The sequence below is a fragment of the Chrysemys picta genome, chromosome 24, assembly GCF_011386835.1.
Source record: "Chrysemys picta bellii isolate R12L10 chromosome 24, ASM1138683v2, whole genome shotgun sequence".
NCBI classification, from domain to species: Eukaryota; Metazoa; Chordata; order Testudines; family Emydidae; genus Chrysemys; species Chrysemys picta.
In genome coordinates this window covers 4,829,209-4,856,204 of record NC_088814.1, presented here as the reverse complement: position 1 = coordinate 4,856,204, position 26,996 = coordinate 4,829,209, and the positions used below count along the sequence as shown (strand labels likewise).

General features: G+C 62.9%; 1 protein-coding gene across 17 annotated transcripts in view; it reads left to right on the top strand.

Moving 5' to 3' along the window:
- The window catches only part of ARHGAP23 (Rho GTPase activating protein 23), a 125,493-nt gene that overhangs the window by 92,213 nt on the left and 6,284 nt on the right, over nucleotides 1-26,996 (top strand). For 11 of the 17 annotated variants that reach the window (XM_065577540.1, XM_065577530.1, XM_065577533.1 and 8 more), the window contains 16 exons: nucleotides 1,099-2,716; nucleotides 5,746-5,901; nucleotides 7,242-7,353; nucleotides 8,283-8,340; nucleotides 9,456-9,593; nucleotides 11,513-11,812; nucleotides 14,680-14,741; nucleotides 15,781-15,908; nucleotides 17,184-17,302; nucleotides 18,345-18,500; nucleotides 19,386-19,464; nucleotides 20,927-21,000; nucleotides 21,447-21,536; nucleotides 22,468-22,593; nucleotides 23,181-23,222; nucleotides 23,651-23,744. In XM_065577540.1, coding sequence (XP_065433612.1) covers nucleotides 1,099-2,716; nucleotides 5,746-5,901; nucleotides 7,242-7,353; nucleotides 8,283-8,340; nucleotides 9,456-9,593; nucleotides 11,513-11,812; nucleotides 14,680-14,741; nucleotides 15,781-15,908; nucleotides 17,184-17,302; nucleotides 18,345-18,500; nucleotides 19,386-19,464; nucleotides 20,927-21,000; nucleotides 21,447-21,536; nucleotides 22,468-22,593; nucleotides 23,181-23,222; nucleotides 23,651-23,744 — 3,352 coding nt within the window. Of the gene's footprint in view, nucleotides 1-1,098; nucleotides 2,717-5,745; nucleotides 5,902-7,241; nucleotides 7,354-8,282; nucleotides 8,341-9,455; nucleotides 9,594-11,512; nucleotides 11,813-14,679; nucleotides 14,742-15,780; nucleotides 15,909-17,183; nucleotides 17,303-18,344; nucleotides 18,501-19,385; nucleotides 19,465-20,926; nucleotides 21,001-21,446; nucleotides 21,537-22,467; nucleotides 22,594-23,180; nucleotides 23,223-23,650; nucleotides 23,745-24,570; nucleotides 26,924-26,996 lie in introns of those variants that run through there. The other 6 variants (XM_065577542.1, XM_065577543.1, XM_065577544.1 and 3 more) reach the window with 5 other exon arrangements.

The following is a 26,996-nucleotide window of genomic DNA, read 5'->3' as shown; positions in this document are numbered from 1 at the left end:
GCTCCTCCAGCAGGAGCGCCTGGTTCTGCTGCCATTGTGCGTTGTCAGCCCTGCCCTAGAAGGGGGATGAGATCTGGCCTGCCGGAGGGACGTGCCCCAGCGGGTGGCGCCGCAGTCATCACGCAGCTTGGTGTTTGGCCCACACCACTGGTGGCCTCACTTCAGTCGTCTGCCTGAGTCTTTATCGCTGAAGGGCCCAGCTGAAGGTGCCCATCCCAGTTGGTTCATAAGCTCAAGTGCCTCACAGTTGCAGGAGGTTGGTGCTTGGTCTCTGCCCCTTTTGTACCCTGTGATCATCTGAGTCAAGCATGGCGGGCCTGGGAGATCCCAGAGCTGAGTGCCTCTTAGCTGTCACTCACACAGCCTGGGTGTATCAGTGGTGTCCTTGTTTTGAATGACAGCGCCGTGGGGCTCAGGTTTCGTCCTGTCCTGGTTCAGTTGTCCCCAGGGCCGGCTCTAGGCACCAGCGCTCCAAGCATGTGCTTGGGGCAGCACTTTCCAAGGGGTGGCACTCCGGCTCCTTTTTGCGCCCCAAGCAAAAAAAAAACCCGGGAGCTGGCCCTGAGCGGAGGTGAGCTGCGGCGGTGCGGGGACGCGGGGAGGGCCGCACAAAGTAACGGGGGGGGGGGGGGGGGGCAGAGGAACAGCTCCCCCCCAAGCTCACCTCCGCCTCCTCCCTCGAGCGCACCGCCGTTCCGCTTCTCCCCCCGCACTCCCAGGCAAGCCTGGGAAGGAGGAGTAGGAGGGGAAATGCGGCACGCCCGGGGGAGGAGGCGGGGCTGAGGATTTGGGGAAGGGGTTGGAATGGGGCGGGGAAGGGGCGGAGTTGGGGTAGGATCGGGGGGGGGGGGCCCCGCAGGAAAATTTTTTTGCTTGGGGCCGCAAAAAACTTGGAGCCAGCCCTGGTTGTCCCGTGTGGGCTCAGTTGTGCCACTGTCCTGGTGTTACCCCCATCCCATCCCATTGAGTTTATTGGTCGGCTCCCAGGAACCCGGGCCGTGTTGATGGGGTGGCGGGCCTGGGACGGGCGTTGGGAGGATGCCTGGTGGTGCCAGGCCGCCGGCCGCCCCTGACTCCTCTCCTCTCTCTTCTTTCCAGGCCTATTCTCAGGATGCCTACTTGAAGGGCAATGAACCCTACTCCGGGGGAGCCCAGAGCATCCCGGAGCCACCTCCCGTCTGTTACCCTCGGAAGACCTACCTGTTCCAGTCCAGGGCTCCCAGCCGGGAGGCGATGGTAGCCGAGCCTTTGGAGGGACATCAGGCAGACGGCAGATCCTACCGGCCTGCTCCTTCAGGCCCATCTTCTCCCTTGAACAGCGCGGCACTCAGCAGCTCCATGCCCAGCACGTGGAACGAGGCCAGAAGCGACGCCGCTCGGGAGATCGGCAGCACCCATTCCAGCCCGGCCCACCGCACAGAGGAGATCCAGTATGGAATGACCCAGCCGAGGCCCGGGATGCCCGTCGCAAGGCCGGTCCCAGCCCCCAGCTCCTTCTCACGCGTCTCCAACACCAGCTTCGCAGGTCCCCTTGCTTCTTCCTTGCCAGAGAGGTACGGCGTCCCGACTGCTTCCTCCATGGCCAGCCAGGCCTGCTACGGGGTCCCCAGGCACCTCCCAGACCATCGGACTCACTGCGGTTTCAAGGATGGCCGGGATGTTAGCATGGGGCCTGGCGGCCCGGGCCGTCCCTCCTGGGAGTATCTGGGCGGCCCCAAGGCCGTCAGCCGGCTGGAGTGCCAGCAGGCGCTCTCCAACTGGCTGTCCAGCCAGGTGCCACGCCGGAGCGCCTCGGAAGAGCGGAGGTACGCCATGCCGCCCCGGTACCGCAGCGTCTCTCAGGACCGCCTGGGAGACACCCCGGCCTCCAGAGGCTGGCCCCACAGTGCCTCGCAAGACACCTTGCTGCAGCCCAGCCACGACAGCTGGGGCTACCGGGCCCGGTCCGACAACTCCCTGGGGAGGTACGGGCGCTCCATGGAGGCGCTGGAGCAGAGCGCCCTGGTCTCGCCCCGCTTGGACAAGTGCACGTGGCTGCCGGAGAAGTTCTATAGGCCGGGCCCCGGGCAAGTTGCCCGAGCTCAGCCTAGCCAGCCAAGTTCGTACGCCCCCTCCTGCTCCTCTAGAGAGCCTCCCCCCGCCCACGTGCAGAAACACCCTTCCCAGCCCAACCTGCAGAGCGTCGACGACTCGGGGTACATTGGGTATAGGAGCTACAGCCCCTCCTTCCAGCGCAGGACTGGCCTACTCCACGCACTCTCCTTCAGGGACCCTATCTTTGGTGGCCTTCCAGTGTTCAATATATCGCAAAGGCAAGGAACTCAACCAGCACCTTACCCGGACAGGTCCCCGTCACTGCCAGTTGCCGCCCCCCCTGGCCCGGAGCCCCCGCCGGGCAGTGGGCCCGAGATTCCCAAGGACCAAAGAACCCCCAGCCAAGACAGCGGCGCCAGGTCTCTCCAGCCGCCTCTGCCTCGGCCCGAGGCGGAGGAGAGGAAAGAGGAGGTGGTCCTCAGGCAGAAGCCCCCCACGGGCCGCAAGGCGCCGGCCCCCGCCAGGCAGATGAACTTCATCTTCCCCGACCACATGAAGGAAACGGACATTTGTGACCCGCCGCTGAGCTGCAAAGGGGACAAGCCGGCGGCGGAGCGGCCCGCCCGGCGGGTGGCACCATTGGCAGTGCCAGAGGATTCCCTGGCATCCATTCCATTTATAGGTGAGGGGGCCAGTGTTTGGGAACGCCAGGCACTGGGGTGTGTTTGTGGGGGTCTCACAGCTGCGTATCGAGCCAGGGAGCATCTCGCCTTGCCAGGGATCCCCCCGGGGCGGGACGTGGCCTCGGTTGCAGGGTAATGGACGCTGCGGAGAAGGCGTCACCTGCTGGTAATGACGTGTCCCCGCTGGGTCTGATCCGCAGAGGGTACAGGCCTGTTAAAGCCCCACCGACAGAGTCCTGGCTCTTTAACTCAAGCTGTAGCCCGTCCTGCCTTTCGCCCCAAAGGTCCCTGGTTCGATCCCTGGGGCATCAGCCAAGACAGCAGCTGGTGCACAGGCAGATCCGACTGTAGGCTGGGCAGGTGCAGACGGTCACAGTGAAGCCAGGTGCAGCCGCCTGCTTGGACGAGTGTGTCTGGTTTGGAGACGCACATTCACGGCAGCAGCTGGGGGAGTAGCAGGCAGCCACGGGCCTCTTCTTGCCAACGCACCATGGATGTGCTAGGTGGTCCCGGAGATCAGGAGAGCAAAGGGCCAGAGACATCGGGGTGGAAAGAAGGGGGTGAAGAAGGGTGGCAAGGGGCCGGGTGGGCCATTGCCCTGGTCTCGTGGTAGCCCACTGTGGTCATCCAGACAGTCAGGTCAGGCCCAAAGCAGAGCTTGTCCTTGCAGGCAGCGAAGCCCAGGGGGGCGTGGGGAGGAAGCCTCCAGCTTGGGGTAGGGAGAAGGGGTCCCCAGTCCGTCCAGTGGCGGAAGGGGCAGGGTCGCCCAGGAAGGAGGTTTCTGGCCAAGGGGCCTGGCCGCTGGGATCCCGTGACTGCTGTTGTCCCTGTGCGCAGCGGGGAGGCCTGGACCGTCCCCTAACCTGCCTTAAAGCTGGGCGCTGGCCTCGGACGGCCGAACAGCCCATCAAGACAGCTTCTGATTGTCCCATTGCCCCTTCCACACGCTGTTAGACTCGGCACACCCGCGAGCACCCCTCTCCCCAGCGCCCTGCAGGTGGAGCTGCTTACAGGGGCTTGGTAGGATCTGGCCTTATTTGCTGTCGGCGAAAGGTGCCTGCCTGGCAACCCCTGAGGCTGAATGCCATCAGCTGGCTGCCAGAGAGGCAGGGGGGCGGGCACTGCCCTGAACATGCCATTCCCCCAACATGGAGAATCCTGCCTCTCTGGTTGCCGCGGACCTGGGCTGAGCCTTGCTGTCTGGTTGTGCTAGATTCAGACTAGCTAACCAGAGGCCAAAGGCTTCGTCTCCTGTTTCTGGTCTCCTGTGCCATTCGATTCCTCTGCGCTGCACCGGGAGGGGGCTGGTCACAGGATCTCCACCCCCCTGGACAGGGCAGGGATGTGGTTAGCGAGGTGGCTGCAGCCGTCCCCGCCCGCCCAGCGCTGGCCTCCGGCTCGCCAGGGCAGGCCCGGCTTCCCAGGAGTACGTCTCTCCAGCCCGGGCTTGGCAGAAAGTCTTGACAAGGCCTGCCGGTGTCCCATGCGCTCAGTGCCCGGGAATTCCCCCAGCCAACAGGCACCAGGAAAGGGAGAGGACCAGAGACCAGCTCCGCGGCCTGACTTTGGGGCCACCAGCCCTGGGGGACGGGGGGCTGCTGGAGAGGCACCATCCCCCATGGCAGCGGTGGCTACCTGGTCCCTTGCTGCCCCCTGGGAGGTCACAGTAAGGGGGCTCCGACTTGCCTGGTACCCCCCTTTCCCTGCTGCTGACCGTGCCGTTTCCCCGACGCTGGTCCAGCTGCAGCCAGACCAGACACGGCCGCTCGGGGGTTTCAGGACAGGGGGGAGGTAGAGACTCCGGGGAACCTGCCGCCTTGGCGTGTCTCCTGAGCTGGGCAGGCCCAGCTGCTCGCGGGGTGACTGAGGTCTCCATGCCACCCCAGCAGCTGGTCTCTCCTGAGCACAGGCCCCGGGGAAAGGGGTCGATTCTCCTCTGCCTGCCCTGCAGCCGCTTCGTCCCCAGGCTTCCCTGGGGGGCCTGAGATGAAACCTGCCTGGGGTTCCCAGTGAGACCCCATGGATGGGCAGCTCAGGCCCTGTAGCCTCTTTCCGCTCGCTGGGCCCCGTCATGGCCTTTCTCCCTGGCACATGCCATCTCCTCGTACCCGGGAGAGACCACGGCACAATGGAAGCCTTACTCTGCTGCCCGCGACGTGCCCAGCCTGGCACTGGGGGACCGTTGTTCTCCACGCATTCCTCACAAGCCTGGCTATTGTTCATGCGCCCGGCCCGCCCCGCCTTTGTTCCCCTGGCCACCTTGCCTGGGGGAAGCGGCGGCACGGGGCTGCCCCGGCGCACACAGCCGCCTTGTTGGCAGTGGAGCAGGTGCATCGAGGCAGAGCCCTCTCCCCCCTTCCTCATTCCGCATGCAACCCCTCCCGCTAGTGCCCATCCCCCTGCCCCGCTCCAGCGAAGAGCAGCTGTGTGTACCTAGAACATGGCATCAAGCCCTGCCGGCACCTCCGTGACGGGATATCGGTGCCCCCCCGGCACGGACGTGCCGCCTGGGCTCTGCCTCCGCCCCAGCGAGCACTCCCCTGGCCTGCAGCTCTCAGGGCTCCTCGGAGATGGAGGGCAGGGCTGGTTTCTCTGGCACCGGCGGCCATGGGGGATGACCGGGGTTTGGAGGGGTGGGGGCTGCTCACTCTGGGCTGTTCCTTCCTGGGAGAGGTAAAGGGGGCTGGGGACGGCCTTTTGGGTGCCTGCTGCCGAGCCTGCACCGGGCACTGGCGCTGCCCCCACGGGAAAGGGCCCTGGCAGAGGGTCTGGAAGCCAGGGGTTCCCTGGCGCTCTGGTCCTGGGCTGCTCGCTGCAGGGGCCGCTGGCGGAGCACAGACTGCGGAGATCCCAGCCTCGCAGCAGGAGGCGCTCCGGGGACTGGTGCCGTAGGGCTGGGGGAGGGTCTCCCGGTGGGAGGCACTGGGCGGGAGACCCCAGCCTTTCCTGCGTGGGTCTCTGGCTGGCTAGCTGCTCTCTTCGGTCCCCCCGCGGTTCCATTGGTTCACGGTGCGCCCCACTCTTCCAGACGAGCCGACGAGCCCCAGCATCGACCTGAAGGCAAAGCACATCCCTGCCTCCTCCGTCGTCTCCAGCGCCGTGAACTCTGCCCCCGCCATCACCGGCAGCCCTTCCTCACCCACCTTCACCTTCGCCATCAGTCGCCATTACTCCCAGGACTGCAGTAAGTACCCGCCCCTCCCGCTGGGGCAGAGACCCCCTCGGGGGGCAGCCGCTGACCAGGTCCCAGGCAGTGCTTCAGGGCGGAGAGCGGCCTGTGCCTGGAGCAGCCAGAAGCCAGAGTGCAGAACGAGCGAGAAGTAGGGAACGGCCCCAACTTCCAGAGGGGGGACGTCGTGAGGAGTCGGCGGAGGAAACTCGGGAAGGGAAACGCAGGGTGAACATGGGGGGAAGCCCTCCGGGTCCTGCTGGGCCGTGGTGCAGCCTCCCCAGGGAAGGGGGTGGGATTCCCATCGCTTATGTCCCGGGAAATGAGGTGTATGCAAAGCACCTGACAGTCTGCTGTAGGGGATGATCCTGGCCCCGCTGAGGGGAGCTGGGCCAGACAAGCCAGGGAGGAAAGGGCCTTGCCCCAAGGGGACCCCTTGGCCTGATGGGGGGAAATGGGCTACATAAATCAAGCAGCAGGGAGTGAGTGTGTGCCAGCCACGAGGGGAGTTCTCAGGGCTCCAGTAAATCGCTCCCTGGAGGAGCCTGCTGCATGTCTGCAGATCATCTGTCCCCTCGCGCACCACCGCCCCCGGGTTCCTGCCCCTGCATCCCAACTGCCCCCCCTCCTGGCAGGAGACTGGAACCCGGGGGGGGCTTCCCTAAACAACGATCAGCCAGCTTCAGTGGGAGAACGGAGTCAGGCCCTGAGCGTCAAACCAGTGCGGCTCCATCTGGAGTGACTCCGGATTGACGCCTGTGTGAGTGAGAGGAAGCTCAGGCCCTGAGCGCGTTCATGGACCGAGCTGCAGGATGGCCAGGCTGTGCCGGCTCCGGTTCAGCACTCTGTGGCCAGCTCCTCTCCAGGCACCAGAGCTGCGGATCTTTCCCACGCCCAGCGTCGTTGGCCCTGGTGCGCTCTCCACATCCCAGCTCGGCTCATTACTAACCATCGGCCTGAACCACAAAGCAGGACAGGCGCAAAGCTATGGGCCCTGCTGGGGTCCCGCTGCATGCTGGGACATGGCGTACGTTGTCTCCCCGCATTCCTGGCTTGCTCGCACTTATTACAGACAGAGGAGCTGATGCACAGAGAGGTTAAATGACTTGCTTGAAGTCATACAGCAAAACCGTGACAGAGCCGGGACCCCTGAGCCCTGACTGCCAATCCCTGAGCTCTAACCATTAGGCATGTTTCCTCCCAGAAATGGGACTAGAACCCAGGAGTCCTGATCCCCAGTCCTTAGTACCGTGACTAGCTAATCCATTCCCGAGACTGGTAAAGCACCGACTGCCTTGTGAACTGGCTCTTCTTGTGTTTACTGATTGCCCCTTTCTCTCTCCTTTCCCTTTCAGGCAGCATCAAAGCCAGCCGCCGATCCTCCTACCTCCTGGCCATAACAACGGAGCGCTCCAAGTCGTGTGACGATGGTCTGAACACATTTCGTGACGAGGGGAAGATCCTAAGGTAGGGGTGACCCCTTCCCCATCCCATTGCATGCCAGCCAAACAACGGCTTCTTCCCTTCTCGGGGTGGTCCCGACCTGGCCTCACAGCTGCACACGTCAGGGTGTGATCTCCAGCTGCTGTGCATTATAGGATCAGAGTTTTCAGTGCCTCCTGAAGTGCAACTATTGGCCAGGATTTGACGGGCCGGGAGTGTGACCCATGAGGGCAGGGGGTGGGTCACAGAGCTGGTCTGAGCCACGAAAGACGTGCGGCTAGATACTGTGTTTGTGAGAGAGCAGGAGTTCTCCACGGTACTCCATACCCCAGAATCCTTTGTGCTGTTTCACAACTAACTTTCCAAAGTTTATTGTTGTTCACTGCCTGGCCTGAGGCTTGTCCCTAGGGGAGCTGGTGGGGTATAGCGGTGGCCTTGCTCAGTTCACCCCCTCGCTGATTTCACGGTAGCCTCCCCACGCAGACAAAGCCCTAAGCCAGCCTTTGCATTCATGGCCTGAGAGATGTGAGAGGGCACTTCTGAAAATCAGGCCCTAAGTGACTCCGCCAAGGCCCTGCAGTGAGTAAGTAGCAGAGCTGGGATTAGCACTTGGGACCACGTACCCCTGTGTTCCTTTCGCTCGGCCATGCTGCCCGTCCTCAGCCAAAGCACGGTGTGTGACCGATGCAAACCACCCCCTCCGTTTGCTGCTGCCCTCGTGGGGGATTAACGCCCAGCTCACACACGAGTGTGGTTTGCATCGGTGGAGCCCAATTGCCCCTGTCCGCCATCAGAGCCAGAGCTCGAACCCAGGTCTCCTGAGCCCCAGGCCGGAGCAAGGAGCCAGTGACTCCTGCAGCCCCGAGAAGGGGCTGGAGCCAGTGGGGACTGTCCTTGAGACGCCCGGGTGCTCGGGAACGCCTCGGGCTCACGGGCGGCTGCTTTCCTTGCAGGAGGACGCCAAACCGGGTGCCGAGTCTGCGCATGCTGAGGAGTTTCTTCACGGACGGGGTAGGTGTTCGCAGGGAAGCAGGGGGCGGGGGTTCTGCCTGCTGCTGTAATGATGCCCACCAAGGCCGCGCCGGTACCATGCACCCCCAGCCGTGTGGATGCCACCCACCAGGGGCCTGGTTTGCGTGAGGGGAGCCAGAGCCTCATATTGGGTGGCTGTTCTGCTTGAGACGGCTGGGTGTTTCTTCCCCGCCCGCCACTGTGCTATCCCGAGTCCCTCCTGAGGCTCCGTCGGCCTCCGGCTAGCACAGTACAGGCCCAGCTTCTTGCACCCGGAGCCTCCAGTGGGAAACGGCAGGTTTGCGCATGGCCCCCGCACGGCCCAGAGGAATCAGTGAACAACAATTTGCACTGATCAGCTTAAGGCAGGTGACGCCCGGGATCAACTGGACGGGCTGGCGTAAAACGGGCCAAACAGCACTGGCGTCAGGGGAGCTCTCCCTGTTTCCGCCAGCAGAGAGTTTGGCCTGGTGGGTTCTGCCTCCTCTAACGCTCAGGGACGCAGGCTGGACCATTTCCCTGCACCCTGCAGAGCCCTTCGCTCCGGTGCACGTCGATTCCGCTCGGACATTGACGCCCGCTCTGAGGCCTTAGAGGTGTAGGGCAGTGGGGCACCTGCTGCCCCACAGGCTCATGGTTGCATCAGTGGGAGCTGCATGGCCTTATCTCACCTGGGATTTCAGCCCCCAGGTTTGGCTCATTGGTTTAAACCCCTCATGTAGACGCAACTGACACCGGCGCAGCATGACTTGCATCAGCGCCAGCCTGACTTCAAGCCAGAGCGAGTCAGTTTTGCCACCCCCATGGAAACTCTGTCTACACGAGGGATTTGCATTGCGGTGGCTGAAATCCTGGTGGAGACAAAACCTGAGAGTTGCCTGGTGTTTGTATAGTTATCACGGTGCCTGATCGAGCTGGGAGGCCTGGCTCTCCTCTCCCCAATGGGAAGCCACTGCCTGTAATGCCCCGTGGTGTGAATGAGGGGGTAGCGCGCCAGATCTGGAGAGGTGCCTCCCCAAGCGCCATGTGTGCCTGCCTGCCTCCGGATGCCAGGCGTGAGTGCAGTACCCGGGAGGGCCGTACACCCATCTCTCCGTTTGCCTCTCCCCCTGCAGTCTCTGGACAGCCTCGGAATGTCTGAAGACACGAGATCAAAGAGGCACTCGACCTCCGACCTCTCGGACGTGACTTTCAGTGACGTGAGGAAAGAGGGCTGGCTCCACTACAAACAGATCCTCACCAAAAAGGGGAAGGTACGTGTTTACTGCGCAGGAAGCCCAGGCCAGGGGGGAATGCTTGTATGGAGGAGAAGAACCTCTCTTTGGAGATGTTTATGTGATGTGTCATGTGATCCCCTTCTCCGCCTGAAGATCTCAAAGCACTTAACAAACATGAATGAACCGAGCCTCCGAACACCCTTGTTAAGGCTGGTATTGTTACTGGAAACTGAGGCACCGAACGGTGAAGCGATTGGCTAGCGTCCCACAGGGAGACAGCAGCAGAACTGAGAATAGAACCCAGGAGTCCTGCCTCCCAGTAGCTCCTGCTCTTAACCACTAGGTCACACCCTCTCACACAGCAAGGAATAGAACCCAGGAGTCCTGCCTTCCAGTAGCTCCTGCTCTAACCACTAGGTCACACCCTCTCACACAGCAAGGAATAGAACCCAGGAGTCCTGCCTTCCAGGGGGTCCCAGGAGGGTCTCCCTTCTGCCAAGCACCCTGCCGGCCCATGTGCTAGCCCAGGAGTGGGAGAAGGAGAACAGCCGCTGGAATTTAACTGGGTGGAGGAAGTCTCATACCCACAAATGATGCCCCAGACACGGGCTTGTTCTTGGGCGTATGCAGGGATCTCTGGCCAATCCGATTCCATTGATGGCACGTGCAGGAACTCTAGCCAATCAGGGGCCTTCCCTCAAGCCTGGGCAGGGAGCCCCATTCTTCTGGCAAGGGGCATTTGGGGGAAGGGAGGGGGTTGGCCAGTGCAAGGAAGGCAGCAGTTTCCAGTGGCTGCACTTCCACCCCTGCCAGTCACGCCAATGCCAGCACCCTGCGGGCGGCAGACACCAGACATCTGCACCGTGCAGCAATCGCACCTGGCCAGGTCCACACACACTCCAAGGGCTGTGGTGGTGGGTCGGAGGAGAGAGAACAGGGCTGGGGCGGGTGGGTGCCCCGGGGGAGACCCAATGGAGGGTGGGGCCATCCCGCTGTCTCCGAGCATCCCCCAGGGCACGGGGAATCCTGGCCCTTCTGAGTCAGACGCCAGCGGCTGCCGGACAAGCAGCTCTGCGGGGTCTCCCGGGGGCGAGGCTGGAGTAGGGGACGGGAGCAGGGCTTGGGAGCATCCCGTCGGTGAAGGGGTTTGAATGGAGGCCTTCCCCTCTCACCACCCAAGAGGGGTTCACTTCCCAGGGCAGGGGGTTGGTGTGGGTGGATTGAGAGCGAAACACTGGGAGTAGATCATGCCTCGGAGGGGCAGGGGTCATGGGGTCATAGGGCAGTTCCAGGTCGGTGGGGGTGGGTTTGACCCTCTGATTGGGGAACATGATTTCCCTCGTTACAATCAAAGCCCCCGGGTCAGAATTCCCTGTTGGAGCCCTGCAGGATCCCCGTCTGTCAGCCCCGGGTGGGCTTTGCTGTGATTACAATGGGGTGATTACTACCAGAAGGCAGCGGGGGTCCTTCTCTCTGGGCCCCCGGGTGAAATCCATGGGTCAGAGCTGGAAGGAACACGCTGGAAAAGGGGGGCTACACGTTTTCAGTGTCTCGGCTCTGTGGGGATCTGCCATCTGCACAGACAGGGCGTGAGCTGCTCTGGTCGAGTTTTGCCAGCAGTGCCCCTGGTCTGTGTCGGGGTCAAGGCTGGGTGGCATTTCCTGGGCTGAGGCTCTGGGCCTGGATTGAGGCTGGGGGCTTTGCCCTGAGTCCCTGCATCTCAGCTGGGTGTGCACGCCCAGGTCGCGTTGCCGTGGGCTTAGCCAACTGGCTCTGCGCCAGGCCTAAGCTTTCTCTGTGTCTCGGCTGTGTGGCAGCGCCTTGAACGGGTGCTCATGTCAATGCCAGGTGGCGCTGCCCCAAATCGAGGTGGGCAGCCGTACCCGGGGGGCTAGCCAAGGAGGAGACCGGCTCTCTCCCGGCCAGCGCTCATTGCCCATCCTCTCCCTCTGCAGAAAGTTGGCGGGGGCATCCGGCAGTGGAAGCGCGTCTTCGCCGTTCTCCGCGCACACTCCCTTTACCTGTGCAAGGACAGGCGGGAGGCCGTGACCTACGCGCCGCCCCAAGGTGAGGAGGAGCAGCCGATCAGCATCCGAGCGTGCCTGGTGGACATTTCCTACAGCGAGACCAAGAGGAAGCACGTCTTCCGGCTGACGACCGCTGACTTCTGTGAATATCTCTTTCAGGCAGAGGATCGGGACGACATGCTGGCCTGGATCAAAGTCGTCAGGGAGAACAGCAAGGCCGAGGGCGAGGTGAGAGCCAGCATGGGGCTCCTGGCTCCCTCCAGGCCCCTGGCTCTCCGCAGACGCCCCGGCACTAACCGCTTTGGTTCTCTCCAGCTGTTTGCCTTCTGCTGCTCCTTCCAGGGCAGGGCTGGTCCAAGCGTGGCCAGTGGAGCTGGCCCGCAGTTGCCCTTTTCTGGATGGAGGACCAGCTTATAGGGACTTCAAGTCCCAGCATGCCATCTTGGTGCACTGGGACTCCAAGTCCCAGCATGCCATCTTGGTGCACTGGGACTCCAAGTCCCAGCATGCCATGCTTCTCCACTCAAGGAGACTGGCCTCTACTGCATGCTGGGAATTGTAGTCCACTGGAACCTCACCACTCCCTCAAAGAGGAGAATGGGTCAGCCTCCTTCATCTCATGCTGTTCGCTATCGCCTCTGGCTGGGCACAGTCCGGGGGGCTGTATGTGGCAGGTGCATCTCCATTCCCAGCATCCCTCTGCTCTCTCCCCCAATCCAGGGTGTGTGCCCCCTTTGTTACTCGGTATGAAGTCAATTCTCCCGGGGCCTGTCATCCTGCAGGGACTGATGAGAGGAGGGCTCAGCAGAGGACAGGGCCTGGGGTGTGGGGGAGAGCACCGCCCTCCAGCCCCCTCTTTGCACTCCAGAGATGGAGAGGCCAGGCCAGCCAGTTGGCTAAGCAGCCACATTCCCTGGCACTAAGCTATCCCGGCCGTCCCCTGGTCCCCTGAGCAGCTGGCTAGCGTGTTCGTTAGCTTATGGTGACCCCTGCTGGTCTGCAGAGGGATAATTATCTGAATTTCCAGGGATCCCAGGCCTGAACTTCCCTCTATATAGGCCTTGCTATGTAATGCAGCCGCCTCTTCTAGCGCGGTGCCCGCAGGGCCCTCCGAGCAGCTGAGAGCACCAGGAGAGCTCCTCTTCCCTCCCCAGGGCACAGGCGGAAGGCTGGGAGCAGTTTGGGCTGTAGGGCAGGAGAAGGGAGACCCCTGCTGGTTTGGTGTGGGCTGCGCAATCCACCACTTCGGCTTTTGGAGGAAGTTAGCTGGGAGTTTCTTTTAATTGTGTGGAGAAATGAGCACAGCTTGGGGGTACTACAGGGATGGGAGCTGCCCTAAGATCTGGGGCAGGAGCTGCCCTAAGATCCGTGCCCCGCTCAGGGCACTAGAGGGGTGGGAGCTGCCCTAGATCCGTGCCCAGCTCAGAGCACTAGAGGGGTGGGAGCTGCCCTAAGATCCGTGCCCAGCTCAGGGCACTAGAGTGGTGGGAGCTGCCCTAGATCCGTGCCCAGCTCAGGGCACTAGAGGGGTGGGAGCTGCCCTAAGATCCGTGCCCAGCTCAGGGCACTAGAGGGGTGGGAGCTGCCCTAGATCCGTGCCCAGCTCAGGGCACTAGAGGGGTGGGAGCTGCCCTAAGATCCGTGCCCAGCTCAGGGCACTAGAGGGGTGGGAGGTGCCCTAAGATCCGTGCCCCGCTCAGGGCACTAGAGGGGTGGGAGCTGCCGTAAGATCCGTGCCCAGCTCAGGGCACTAGAGGGGTGGGAGCTGCCCTAGATCCATGCCCAGCTCAGGGCACTAGAGGGGTGGGAGCTGCCGTAAGATCCGTGCCCAGCTCAGGGCACTAGAGGGGTGGGAGCTGCCGTAAGATCCGTGCCCAGCTCAGGGCACTAGAGGGGTGGGAGCTGCCCTAGATCCGTGCCCAGCTCAGGGCACTAGAGGGGTGGGAGCTGCCCTAGATCCGTGCCCAGCTCAGGGCACTAGAGGGGTGGGAGCTGCCCTAGATCCGTGCCCCGCTCAGGGCACTAGAGGGGTGGGAGCTGCCCTAGATCCGTGCCCCGCTCAGGGCACTAGAGGGGTGGGAGCTGCCCTAAGATCCGTGCCCCGCTCAGGGCACTAGAGGGGTGGGAGCTGCCCTAAGATCCGTGCCCCGCTCAGGGCACTAGAGGGGTGGGAGCTGCCCTAGATCCGTGCCCAGCTCAGGCTGCCCTGCGGGGGCTGAATTTCCTTAGGATTCCTGGAAGATCCTGCGGAGCGTGGAACGTGTAGTAGTTCTCTCCCCCGCCGTCGGCCAGCTCTGTATTCTCACTGGCAGGGCATAGCAGTGGTAGAGCTCCTGGGATTCAGAGGCCTGCCCCACAGCTCAGCCCCCCATGCGGGGTCAGTGGGGAGGCTGTGATGAAGCTGGGGATCTCTAGGCAGTAGGATGAGGAGTGGTGAGAGGCGGCTCCCGTGCTCTGGCCGAGCTGTGCGACCCCAGAGAGCCAGGAGCTAGCCCTAGGAGAGTGATGCGGGGGGGGGGGGGGGGGGGGGGGGGGAGTCCTGATGCCCCCCAGGGAATGATGCTGGTTTCCCCAGAGTTACGTGGGGCGCAGCTTCATCAGCCCCACTGTCTAACCAGCCGCCTTTGGGGAGCCTGATCTCTGGGAACCCCTGGAGCCTTCCCAAGCCAGGGAAGAGAGCCAAGTGCCACGTGCAGGGGATTGCTACGCTGGGCATCCCAGGCACTGCAGGGTGGGAGCGTGTGCCTGGCCCCGGAGGGCTGGTCGTGCCCCTTGGGCTGAGGTTTCGGTACTAAGGGGGATCTCTTTGCCTGTGCCTGGTACAGCGCTCCCAGACAGGCCTGTATTCCGGGACTCGGTCCTGGTGCTTTGGGTCCTGCCTGCCTGGCTGTGCCCATCAGAAGGATAATCAGAAGCAAAATTCTCCAGTCTGCCCTGCTAGGGCGAGTGAGCCCCCAGCCCCCACACGAACCCCTCGCCCCAGCGGCCTTGCTGGGAAGGGGCTCGGCTGAAGGAAGAGACGGCGCTCGCTTGGGCTCTGGTGCCAGACGTGACGCTTATGCTCTCCCCTCCCTCTTGTCTTTGTGCCGCTGCAGGACCCTGGGTTTGCAAGCCAAGCGCTTATCAACAAGAAGCTAAATGACTACCGGAAAGTGAGGTAAGGGCTCTGCGCGCTGGGGGGGAGCCTTCCCCGGTGGTTAGCGCGCTAGTCTGCGACGTGGAAGACCTAGGTTCAGTTCCCTGCTCTGCCACAGACGCCCTGTGTGGCCTTGGACAAGTCACTTAGCCTCTTGGTCCAAGGGGCTGATTGCCTGGGAGATGGGTGCCAGAGAAGTACCATGGACAGACAGCTAGCAAGCAAACCTTCCGGGGTGGGAGTGGCTGCATTGGGGGCGAATATCCAGAGGATTATGTTTGGTTAGAGAGACAGGACTCCTGGGTTCTCTGTAAAATGAGGTTCATGATACTGACCTGCCTCCTTAAACACTTTGGGCCCTCAGTGGAAAGGTGCAGCGTGTAAGTGCCTGAGCTCAGGCCCGGCCCGAGGAGTGAATTTCTACCGAGTGATCTAGATAACTGGCTGCTGTCCCTCCCGGAGCAGCACTTCAGCCGGTTTCGTGTCAGGAAATTACCGAATTCAACCAAACCCGTGTTAAGCAGCGGGGGAATCCGGTCTGAGTGCACCTTGGCCAGGGGTTTACACTGGTGCAGCTAGATGGACTTGAACCCGAGTTGGGTTCAGCTAGTGACACTTTTCATTAGGGACCAGGAAGAGCTGAGGGGCCTGCTAGGGAGAGGGGTGTACTGTTGTTAGCTGGGGATCTCTAAGCTGACAGTGTGAGTGGGGCAGAGAGGGCCAAGCCAGGAACCGGGAGAACCTGCATTGCGAGGGCTGGAGGAGGCGCCCTGGGATGCCTCTGTAACATTTGGGCAGCAGAGGGGTCTTGTCCTTGCTGCACTGGGTGTGCCCAGGAACGGGGAGCCCACTGCAGTGTAAAGCACTATGGGTAAATGGTGGAGTTAATTCGCATAGCTACTCCCAGGATGCCTTGCACTGCAGTTTTGCCACCAAAGCCTGCCCCTCTGTGCAGGGGTGGCTGTGATCCAGGGTGTGCTCAGTGCGAGGGTGGGGGTGAGAGGCTAGGAGGCCGGGGGCCAAGAGGAGAGGATGAGCCCCGCATCTGCTCTCTCTGCAGCCCCTCGGGAACAAAACCAGACTCTTCCCCCAAGGGCTCGCGCGGGCTGGGGATCAAGGCCGAGCTCCTGAAGCAGACGGGGACGAGCGCCCCCCGCTCCCCAAGGCAGGACATAGCCGTGACTAAAGGTACACCCAGCGTGCATGGCTGCCCGGGGCTGTGTGTGTGTCGTGGTGCATTGGGCGTACATCCGGGGCGGTGTCTGCGTTGGGGGTCTGGGCCCTGTGGGTCGATGGGGATGTGTGGGGTGCGTGAGATTGTGGATCAACATCTACGTGCAGCCGTTAGGGGACCAGGTCAGACAACTCGGACTCAGGCGCCCGCAATTTGCAGTTGATCCACAATGTGGCTTCTCCTCCGGCACGTCCGGCCAGCCTGCTGCCCGCAGCGTGGCCAGTGCTCGGCTGAGATCAGCTCTGGGCCGAAGAACCACCCGGGGGAGCTGGGCCCAGCAAGAGGAGGTGATGCTGCTGGGCAGGGGGCCATGCTTGGAAGAGCTCACGGACACGGTCGTCTCCATGGGTTGAAGCTACGCACCGGCGAAGGGTCCGTCGTCCAGGTGCGCTCCCAGATTCCTCATAACAGCATCCGCGAGCGACGCGTTCTGCCGTCTCCGCTTGGCTAGGAACCTCCGCCCACCCTGGCGGACGAAGCCCTGGCCTCAGTTTCCCCTGCCTTCGTCGCCTTGCGGCTGGGTCACAGCAGTGCCATAGATGTGTGCGGGAAGCAGTCGGCACCTGGGAACACTGCCCGCCGGCACAGAACGCCGCAGCGCGTCTCCTCGGCACTGCAGGCTACCTTGAGCACATCTCGCTTGTCCTGCACTCCGGCCAAAGGCTTCCCCGGTGCCCCATGGCCGGGCTGAGGGGAGCGACACGATGGTCTGAAGCTCCAGGCTGAAGATCTCTGCTCCTCAGGCCACGCACAACGCGCTGCAGGGACCAGCGCGGCTGCAGGGCAGACGGCCCTTTCTCGGGGCTGGTGCAAAGAGCTCCCCGGGAGCGAAGGACAGTCGTAAACCTCACCGCTTTCAGCTCCCAGTGCTCGCGCCTTGCTGGGACCGGCCTCCTCCAACCTAGACCCAGAGCAATGGGCTGAATTGTATTACCCCCCCCCCAAACGCCCTCCGCTACACACACGCCTCCCTCGGGGAGCGCACACCACATGTGCAGACGTCTGTTCAGTGCACGGCCGGCCGGCGCTCGGCTCCTGCGGGGCGAGAACCTGTCTGGAAGAGCCCAGATCAGCACGGGCGGTGGGTGTGCGTGTGAGGTTGTGTTAGAGGCTGAAAGGCTGAGGGGGGTGGAGGGGGGTGTGCACCTGCCTGTGGCGTGGGGGTGGTTGGGGGTCTTCATTCCCCCAGGGTCTCACTCTTCGGACACTGACCCGGAGTTTGGTTCTAGATGACGGTGCCCCCCAGAAAGCCCCTTGGGGCATCAACATCATGAAAAAGAACAAGAAATCTGCTCCGCGGGCCTTCGGCGTCAGGCTGGAGGACTGCCAGCCCGCCCCAGCCAACAAGGTAGGTCCCAGCCTGCATCTGCCCCCTCTGAGCCCCCGCCCGGGCGGAACAAGGGCACGGCGCCGCCCGCTCCAAGCCCCCAGCCCGGGCGGAACGAGGGCCCGGCGGCGCCACCCGCCCTGAGCACATCTACCCAGCTGCGCCACCCTGCTCTGCCCACGGGGCTGCTCTCGTGACCGTCCACCCCTGGCCTAGGAATCGACTCCTCCCCCTTGCCTGCTGCCCGCTGGCTGAGCAGGGAGCGGGGGTCCGTGCTGACCAGCAGGGCCCTTCTGCAGCGTTCAGGACGGGAGGGCCCGGGGACGGCTGTCGTTGCTGGGATCCCTGAGTGGGGAGGGCTCAGCCAGTGGCAGCCCCTGTGCCCTTTGTGGGGGCTCTGCCCCCCCCCCCACCGTTCTTTTGTTCTCCTCTATGTCCCCTCCCAGTCTGGGCTCGAGGCCCAGCTGAGCTGGGGCCTGAACCGTGCTGCCGTCCTCTCTCCTTGCCCGGCTTTACTGCCAGGGCAACGGTGGGGCTCCGCTGCCTTCGCTGCATCTTGCCTGGAGGTGGGCTGGCAGCTGCCACTCCAGCTGTTCCCCTTCTGATCTCCCCACCTCCTTAACATCTGGCAGCTGCCACTCCAGCTGTGCCCTCTCTGATCCCCCCACCTCCTTAACATCTGGCAGCTGCCACTCCAGCTGTGCCCTCTCTGATCCCCCCACCTCCTTAACATCTGGCAGCTGCCACTCCAGCTGTGCCCTCTCTGATCCCCCCACCTCCTTAACATCTGGCAGCTGCCACTCCAGCTGTGCCCTCTCTGATCCCCCCACCTCCTTAACATCTGGCAGCTGCCACTCCAGCTGTGTCCCCTCTGATCCCCCACCTCCTTAACATCTGGCAGCTGCCATTCTAGCTGTGCCCATCGCTGACCCCCCCACACCCCTTTCACATCTGGCATCTGCCATTCCAGCTGTGCCCATCGCTGACCCCCCTCTCCCGCACACACTGAACAGGGATCCTTCCTGTGGTCTCAGCTCCTTCAGGCCATGTCTGTTCCCCGCAGAACGTCCCGCTGATCGTGGAGGCCTGCTGCAAGGTGGTGGAGGACAAGGGGCTGGAGTACATGGGCATCTACCGCGTGCCCGGGAACAACGCCGTGGTGTCCAGCCTGCAGGAGCAGCTCAACAAGGGAAGCACCGAGATCAACCTGCAGGACGAGGTGCCTCCCTCGGCAAAACCCCCGTGTGCCGCCCCCAGAACTGGGGAGGGAAAGTACAGGGGCCAGTCGCTCAGGATTGGCCCGGCTGCCTGTCCGTCAGGACGGAGGGGAGGGCAGGCCAAACCTGAGGGAGCAGCATTGTGACCCGGCGAGCGGGGTCAGCTCCACTGACCCGGCTGCCCGAGGCTGCCAGGTTTGCCTGTGGGCAGAGCAGCCCCTGGGCGAGAGCCTGGCGTGGCCCCAGCCCCCCGTGCCAGTGCCACAAACCAGCAGGCTGCAGCTGCCAGCTGTTACATTGTGCCGAGCAGCACCGCCCCCTAGTGGCCCAGCCGGCGCGTCCCGGTGACTCTGCCGTGTAATAACACCCAGCACGCACAGAGCAGCTTTCATCTGCCGAGCGCCCTGGGGGGCCGGAATGGGAATTAACCCAGGGTGGGGTGTGTGGGGCAGGGACACGCTTTGCCTCGCATCTTCCTGTTAGCTCCTTTTCCAAGGGGGGCGGCAACACTTGTGGGGCGCGCCCGCTGATGGGTGCCGGGGCCACTTACGCCCGGCTCGCCCGCTCCGCCTCCCGCGGGGCTGGCGCGGCCAGAAGAGTTACACTCCTCATGCAGGCGGCCCTTGGCCCCTGGTTCCTGCTGTCCTGGAGGTGACCAGGAGCCTCCCCGGCGCCCTCTCCTGGGCGGGCATTGCTAGTAGCTGCTCTCGCCCAATGTGGCAGAGGGGCTGGTTAGCTTGATGCCAGCGGTGAGACCCCTGTGGCTGTCCCAGGCCTGGCTCTGAGGTTCCCCCCAGCAGTGACTGGGCACCCCACTGGCCTTCCCGCTCTCGGCCTTCCCACCCCAGGCAGCCTCCTCCTAAGCACCGCCTCCTCTCCCCACACAGAGATGGCAGGACCTGAACGTCATCAGCAGTCTGTTGAAATCCTTCTTCCGGAAGCTCCCGGAGCCCCTGTTCACAGACGGTGAGTCTGGGGTATAGCCCTACCCCCCAGCACACACAGGCAGACGACACACGCGCCCGCACAGATCCACTGGTCTCACACACGCACACACACACAGCTGGAGGACACACACACACACACGCATGCACAGCCAGACATCATTCTGGGCTATATTAGCAGGAGTGTTGTAAGCAAAACTCAAGAAGTAATTCTTCCGCTCTACTCCGCGCTGATTAGGCCTCAACTGGAGTATTGTGTCCAGTTCTGGGTGCCACATTTCAGGAAAGATGTGGACAAATTGGAGAAAGTCTAGAAAACAGCAACAAAAATGATTAAAGGTCTAGAAAACATGACCTATGAGGAAAGTTTGAAAAAATTGGGTTTGTTTAGTCTGGAAAAGAGAAGACTGAGAGGGGACGTGTAACAGTTTTCAAGTACCTAAAAGGTTGTTACAAGGAGGAGGGAGAAGAATTGTTCTTCTTAACCTCTGAGGACAGGACATGAAACAATGGGCTTAAATTGCAGCAAGGGAGGTTTCAGTTGGACATTAGGAAAAACTTCCTGTCAGGGTGGTTAAGCACTGGAATAAATTGCCTAGGGAGGTTGTGGAATCTCCATCATTGGGGATTTTTAAGAGCAGGTTGGACAAACACCTGTCAGGGATGGTCTAGATATTACTTAGTCCTGTCATGAGTGCAGGGGACTGGACTAGATGACCTCTCGAGGGCCCTTCCTGTCCTATGATTCATTCTCAGTCTCTCTCTCAGACGCATGCACAGCCGGAGGGGACACACGCGCGCACACACAGCCGGAAGACATGCACACAGATCCAGATGTCTCACACACACACACTTGTGAACACACACACACACACACACACTTGTGAACACACACATACAGCCGGAGAACACACACACACACACAGATCCATAGGTCTCACACACACACTTGTGCACACACAGCTGGAGAGAGCTCTCTCTCTCTTGCTGCACTGATGTGACTAAACCCCACTTGGAGCCCCTCCTCTCACCCCCACCTCCCTACTGGACGTGTGACCCCTTCATTGGCACACTGCTCTGCTCGCTGCCTGGTGATCTGCCCTGGGAACCCCGTGGCCACGCAGCATCCCCCAGAGTCCCCTAGCTATAGACTGCCTCACTTCACCCACTGTCTCTGCATTACCCATGTGCCCTCTGCTGCCAGCACTCCCTGAGCACCACACTCAATCTGTCTGTTCAGAGCCTTCCGGGTACTGTCACCCAGAGCCCCCTCGCTGCCCCACGTCCTTCCTCCCCCCCGTGCCCCAGCCGAATGCCGCCTGCGTCCTGGCCTGATGGCTCCTCTCTTCTCTGCCCCTCGGCGGCGTCTCTAGCAGGGCTTCACCCCCGGCCCTGGTCCAGCGGGCACTGCCCCGGTGCGCTCCACCAGGGCCGTGCTTGGCAGGGCCATTGAACCTGGCCTCTTTCTGCTGTCTGGCTTTCAGATAAGTACAACGACTTCATCGAAGCCAACCGGATAGAAGATGCCAGCGAGAGGATGAAGACGTTGCGGAAACTGGTATGGGGCCCTTCCCTCGAGGCTGTGGGTCCCTCGGGGGTGTGGGGAACCCTCCGCAGGTCCCCTGGCCACAGCCCTCAAGCAGGGGTCTCCCTCCGAGCCCCCAAGCCTCCAGCCCGTGGGCAGGGAGCAGGTGTCAGCCCCGTCCCAGGAACGACTCTCCCTCCCTTTCCAGTCTGTCTGGTAGGCTTGGCCTGCCCAGTGTGTGAGGGGATCCCAGCCCTGTCCTGAGGCTGGGGGTGGGGGCAGAGCCCCCGTCTTGCTCCCTCTTCTGGCCTGGAAAAGTGGAGGTGTGTGCAGTGAGGGGGGCAGAGGAAGAACGGAGGGGCCGATCCGGGGTGAGGAGGGTCCTAACGGGGAAGGAGTGAGGCTGGGATGGGGAGGGAAGGTCCCCGTCCCTCTCTGTGGCTGGCCAGGCATTCACGCTGCTTCTGCGCCTCCACCAGATCCGGGACCTGCCGGGGCAATACTACGAGACGCTCAAGTTCCTGGTGGGGCACCTGAAGACCATCGCGGACCACTCTGAGAAGAACAAGGTACCATTGCCCCCGCCTGGCCCCCACCCAGCCAGCCCCCGCACCCTGCTAGAGAGCCCGGGGTCCCCAGGGCCGCGGATTCTCTGTGTGTGGGACGCCTGGTGCTCTCCAGGGCCCCAGTGCTTTGTGCCCCAGGCCCCCAGCAGGGCATGGACGTGAAAACCTAGAGCCGAGTCCCTGAGCAGTGCTGCATGTTGGTACCGAACGGGTATCTGGGGGTCTCAGCTGGGATCGCACGCAGGGCGGCCAGCCCCTCTCGCTGCTTGTGCGGCTGCCACGACACGTCTGCCGTGATCAGAGCTAGTGTGGGTGTGTCTGCCCGAGCAGGGGGTCCCGCCTCCAGCTCCAGGTGTAAATGTGCCCTAAGTAACTTGCCCAAGGTCACCTGGGAAGTCTGTGGTGGAGAAGGGGATTGAGGCTAGAGCCCTGCCGGCTGGGATATCCTCCTTTCCTGGACCGGGAAGAATGGCTCAAAAGCCAAGTGGAGAAGGAGGCAGCGTTCTCTAATGGTTAGAGCAGGCAACTGGAGTCAGGACTGCTGGGTTCTGTCCCTGGCTGTGACAGTGTTGGTCACTGCCTCAGTTTCCCCATCTGTAAGAAGGGGATGATCACCCTAACCCACTGGTGCTGGGAAAGGGACTGTGAGTTCATTAGTTAATTGCTTAACATGGGTGTGACGAGAGCAGGTGGGATGGGTTGCAGCGAGGCCAATGGCAGGGCAGGGTGTTTGCCAGCCCTTCCCCCAGGCTGGGGATTGATGTGATTTTATCACTGGGAGCTTACAGCCCAGGGCCTTGGCATGAGACTGTCCGATCCCAGAGAGGGCCCCACGGGCGCAGGCTGTGGGGGGAGAGCCCCCCTGGGATGGGGTTTCCTGGGACCCAGGAGTGGGGCTGGCTGCCGAGATTGTAACCCCCTGCCCTGTTTGCAGATGGAGCCCCGGAACCTGGCCCTGGTCTTCGGCCCCACGCTGGTCCGCACGTCCGAGGACAACATGACGGACATGGTGACGCACATGCCAGACCGCTACAAAATCGTGGAGACCCTCATCCAGCACGTAAGTGACAGGTGGCCCCTTGCTTAGCCCCATGCTTCACTGGGTAGGACGGGCCCCTGCTGCCCTGCTCCCCGCACGCTCTGCTGGGCAGGACGGGCCCCTGGTGCCCTTCCCCCGCCTGCACTCTCCAGCACTTTACTGGGCAGGCTGTGCCCCCGGTGCCCTGCTCCCCCTGTTCTTTGCCCGTCTTACCAGGCTGAAGGGAAACTTCCCTCCTTGGGAGTCGAACGTCAGTGGGTCAGGGCTGGACTTTTCTGCACAGTCGGGATCAGCTCCCAGTGCGGTGCTGGGTGTGTAGGGTCCGACAGCAGGGGGCGGGTGCCCAGGGCTGTGGGCCAGGCTGGAGTTGGTGGGGAGGGGTGCCAGGCTGTGGGGCGGAGAGGCCTGCAGAGACAGACTGGGACTCGTGCATTCGAATCTCCGTGCCAGGCGGGCGCGACGCGGGAATGAATCTGGCAGCAGCCGGGCGACCTGGAGTTGGTCACCCCCCCTCCTCGCCTCCCTTGCCCCCCCCTCTGCCTCCCCTGAGATGTTGTACTGCAGTCCTGCCGTGCTCTGACCCTCGTCCCCTCTCCTTGCTCCCACAGTCGGACTGGTTCTTCAGTGACAAGGAGGACAAGGGGGAGAAGGTGAGTCCCGGGCGGGAGGAGCGGGGGGTTGGCTCCCTGGCCGCCGGTGGGCACCTATCCCAGCCGTGGGAGAGCGGCTGTCCTCTGGGGACAGCCGGTCCCCGATCGCACCCCCTGAGCTCTGCATGCATGGTCTTCACGACGCCAGCCTGGGGGCAGCCTCTCTCCTGCACCCTGCTGGAGACCCCGGTGGGGGGAGGCCAGCTGGTTCCCTGTGTGTGAACAGTGCCCCGCTCTGCCCGAGGCCAGAACGCTGAGCCCCCGGGGAAGGACCCTGCGAGGGTGAGCAGCTCCCCCTGGGGGGCTCTGTCCAGCACTGCCGCCCTGCTGGCAGGGCAGGGGGCACTCGGCAGACAGCTCGGAAGGGAGTCAGGGGGCTGGGCCCAGGGGCTCCTCCGCTCACCACTCTCCCCTCGCTGCCGTTCCAGACCCCTGTGGACGAGAAGGAGGCGCAGTCGGTGCCGAACATCGAGTACCTGCTCCCCAACATCGGGAGGACGGTGGTGCCAGGGGACGCCTCAGGTGAGGGGGCACGACCAGGGGGAGCAAAGGGGAAGGCTCCAGTTGTGGGGCTGTCAGGGCTCAGCCGGCAGCACCGGAGAAGGAGTGACCTCACAGGCAATCCACCTCCACAGGAGTTACTGGGCCACTGCTCCTGGGCCAGGCCAGGGCTCTCCCCATCAGGCACCCCCCGCTGGGCAAACTGGGGATCCCCCCTGCGGGAGCCTCCTCCCTGGGCACCCCCAGCAGCCCCCTCCCTGGGCACACCCCTCCCCGCAGGATAGCTGGGGACCGGGGCTCCCACCTGCCCTAAGTGACCCAGGAGCTGCCCGGCCAGTCCCTACAGCAGAGCTGCCCGTCTAGCAGCGGGCACAAGCCTTCCCGGGCAGGAGGAGGGGCATTTCCTCAGGCCACGCCCACTGCTGAGGATTGGGTGTGATGGAACGGCTGGCACCGAGGAACAACAAGGAGCCAATCACTGGCCACGGGCTGGTTACCAACTGCTGTTGGGCTCCCCCTAGTGTTACTGCTGGGAAGTGCTGGTCTAGTGTCAGTGAGTTCCCCAGGTCCTCTCCTGCGTATACTCCCTGATAGCCGCTGTCCCCAAGCCCCCCGCGGAACAGTCCTTCAAACCACAGGGCTGCCCGTTGTTCCCTCACTAGCCAGCCAGCCCCAGCAGCTCTGCCACGGGTCTGCCTCTGTCCGGTGCCTGGTCCCTCCCCCCCGGCTCGAGCTGTGCGTACGGAGCGCAGCCGCTTTGAAATGACATTGATTCTTTATGCTCTTTCTTAAACGTCTCTCTGCTGTCTTCTTCTCCCTCCTCCTCCTCCTCTTCCTCCTCCTCCAGCGGATCTCCTGGAGCTCTAGAGCGGGTACAGTGCTGCTGCTTGGGTGCATTGCTCATGCACTAATTCCGTCGGGCGACCGTGCGAGAGCGAGTGCAGGAGGGGAGCCGCAGCCCTGCGCCATCCCCCCGGGAAGAGCACCCCCCGCCCCTATCCCACTGCGCTGGCCGCAGCGCACGTCACCCATGGGCAGGGAGGCATGCCCCCTGGTACCCCTTTGTCACGACCCCCAGCTTGACACCTCCTGGTGTGGTTCATCCCTCTTGCACCACCATTATAGTCAGAGGATGAATGATCTGGACCACCCCCCCCCCCCCACACACACACACATTCACCCGCAGCTTTGGCTATACGAGGGCCCTGCCGCTGACATGCAGTTTTCTCTGGGCATTGCTCTGTGAGGGAGCACAGGGGAGCCCCTTGCCCCTCTGCCACCCTGCCCACCCGAGAGCACCCACAGCATCGGGGCAGAGGCCTGCTGGTCCTGGTGCCCATGTCCCCGGTGCTTGGCATCAGCCCCCCCGAGCCGTAGCTGGGCGCAGGGGGAGCCCTGCCAGCCGGGTTCTGTGAATGCCAGGGGCGTGAGCCTGGCCATGTGAGTGGGTGCGGGGGATTCCTCTGGAGTCAGATCAGCTGGTGCCACCCACCCCAGGGTGCTGAGGTCATGGGTGGGCCCTTGGGAGACCCCCATCCCTCTGCCTGTCCAGGGTGCAGAGACGCCCCTTCAACCCTGGGCCTCTCCCCTCTCTGAGCCTTTCCAGAGGCCACTCAGCCCAGCCCCCTCCCGGCTGCGCCCCCCAGCCCCACACGACCCCTGCGCCCCCCAAAGAGCCCACGCTGACCCGCCAGCCCCCATGGTTCACAGCAGGCTCTTCCCAGTGGTGGCTGGCTGCAGGTTCGGGGGCTGGGATTCCAGATCCTCCCAGGGGTCAGCGTTCCCCTCCTGGCCCCCCCTCTCATAAGCACCAGCCGCGAGTCCCATCCCTCCGCCGGGGGGGGGGGGGTGTGTGATTGTGTTTGTCCTTGTGCTTCTCAGTGTGGTGGAGTGGGGGCTGGCGCGGTGGGTGCATCCTCTCCCCCACCCCCCCTTTAACCTGCTTGCGAGACATTGCAGATTAACACACGGTCCCCCCGCGGCCCTCGCCTGTGCATTCCTTGGGGCTTGCCCCTCCTCCGGCGCAGCGAGAGACCTGGGCTTGGGCTCGGAGCAGGCAGCCCGTGGGCAATACTGAGCCGCGTTGGCCCTTCGCCGCACACGGCCCCGGGGGTCCCTGGCTGCTGGGAATGGGTGTCGTTCCCTGACTTCAGATGGAGTTTCCACCACCAGGGATCTGCCAGTGGTCCCCCTGCTAAAAATCTCCCTGCTGTAGTATGGGGGGCGGGCATCGCCCCTGGTGGCTGCTCCCAGCTGTAGGAGACCCCTTCTTTAGCGCCAGCGGTAGGAGCTTGTGCCTTGGCTCTGCAGGCCGTGAGTCTGAACCGCACGGAGGGTCGGTGATACGTGTGTGGCCGCGGGGATCGGTGCAAAGGGGCTCTAGTGTAAATGGGGATCGGGTCCCTCTGGGTCTAAGCCGAGCTCAGTGGACACGTCCCCAGCATCAGAGGGGAGAGCTCCCCCCGTTTGCACTGGGGCGCGTGAGCGCTGCATAACCCGGCCTGGGGCCTCCCCATCCCCAGGGGAAAACCCAGGTGCCAGCGGAGTAACTCGTCCTGTGTTCTCCCACTGTCCCCTTTCCCCCCGTCCGTCCGTCCGTCCTGGGCTCATGGCTCCAGTCCGTCAGCGCCACTGGCAGCACCCGTCCGGCTGCTGGGTGGGTGAAGGGGGATCCGGCGACTGGGTGTTTCCCAGCTGGGCCTGGGTCTTTTTTTCTCGTTTCCTTTTCTTTCCCCTGTGGCGGTGGCCGTTCTTTTCCCCCGTGCTGCGATTAACCCAGCGGTTGTGTGACCGGGGCGCGCGGGTCGCACACAAATGGACAGAGGGACCCAGAGATCATTGTAGGCTGTCCTCCTGGAAGCTCCTCCCGTGAGATCCCCAGAACGCTTCCCCCCCACCCCCCCAGTCTGGGGGCAGCCCCTGCCTTGAGGCGCATGAGCCTCCACGGCTTGGCCGGCCGGAGCTGGGTGAAAATTTGTGGTTGAAACTTTTTTTCTGGCATCGGCAGCACCAGAACATTGGACAAATTCGCGTCAGTTTTGCCAAATTGTTCATTTTGAGGGCGGAAAAATAAATCTGACGAATCCTTTCCATTTGTCCCTTCCAAATGAGTTTTTTCTTTAAATAAAATTTGAGGACATTTTGGAAAAAAAAAAATCAAAAATGTTTAAAAATGGTCAGAAATCGAAACGTTTGGTCCGGCCCGAAACCAAGGGCTTTGGGGACTTTTTGCAAAGGGCCCCAAATTCCGCTGTTCTGGCGCCCCTCCCGACA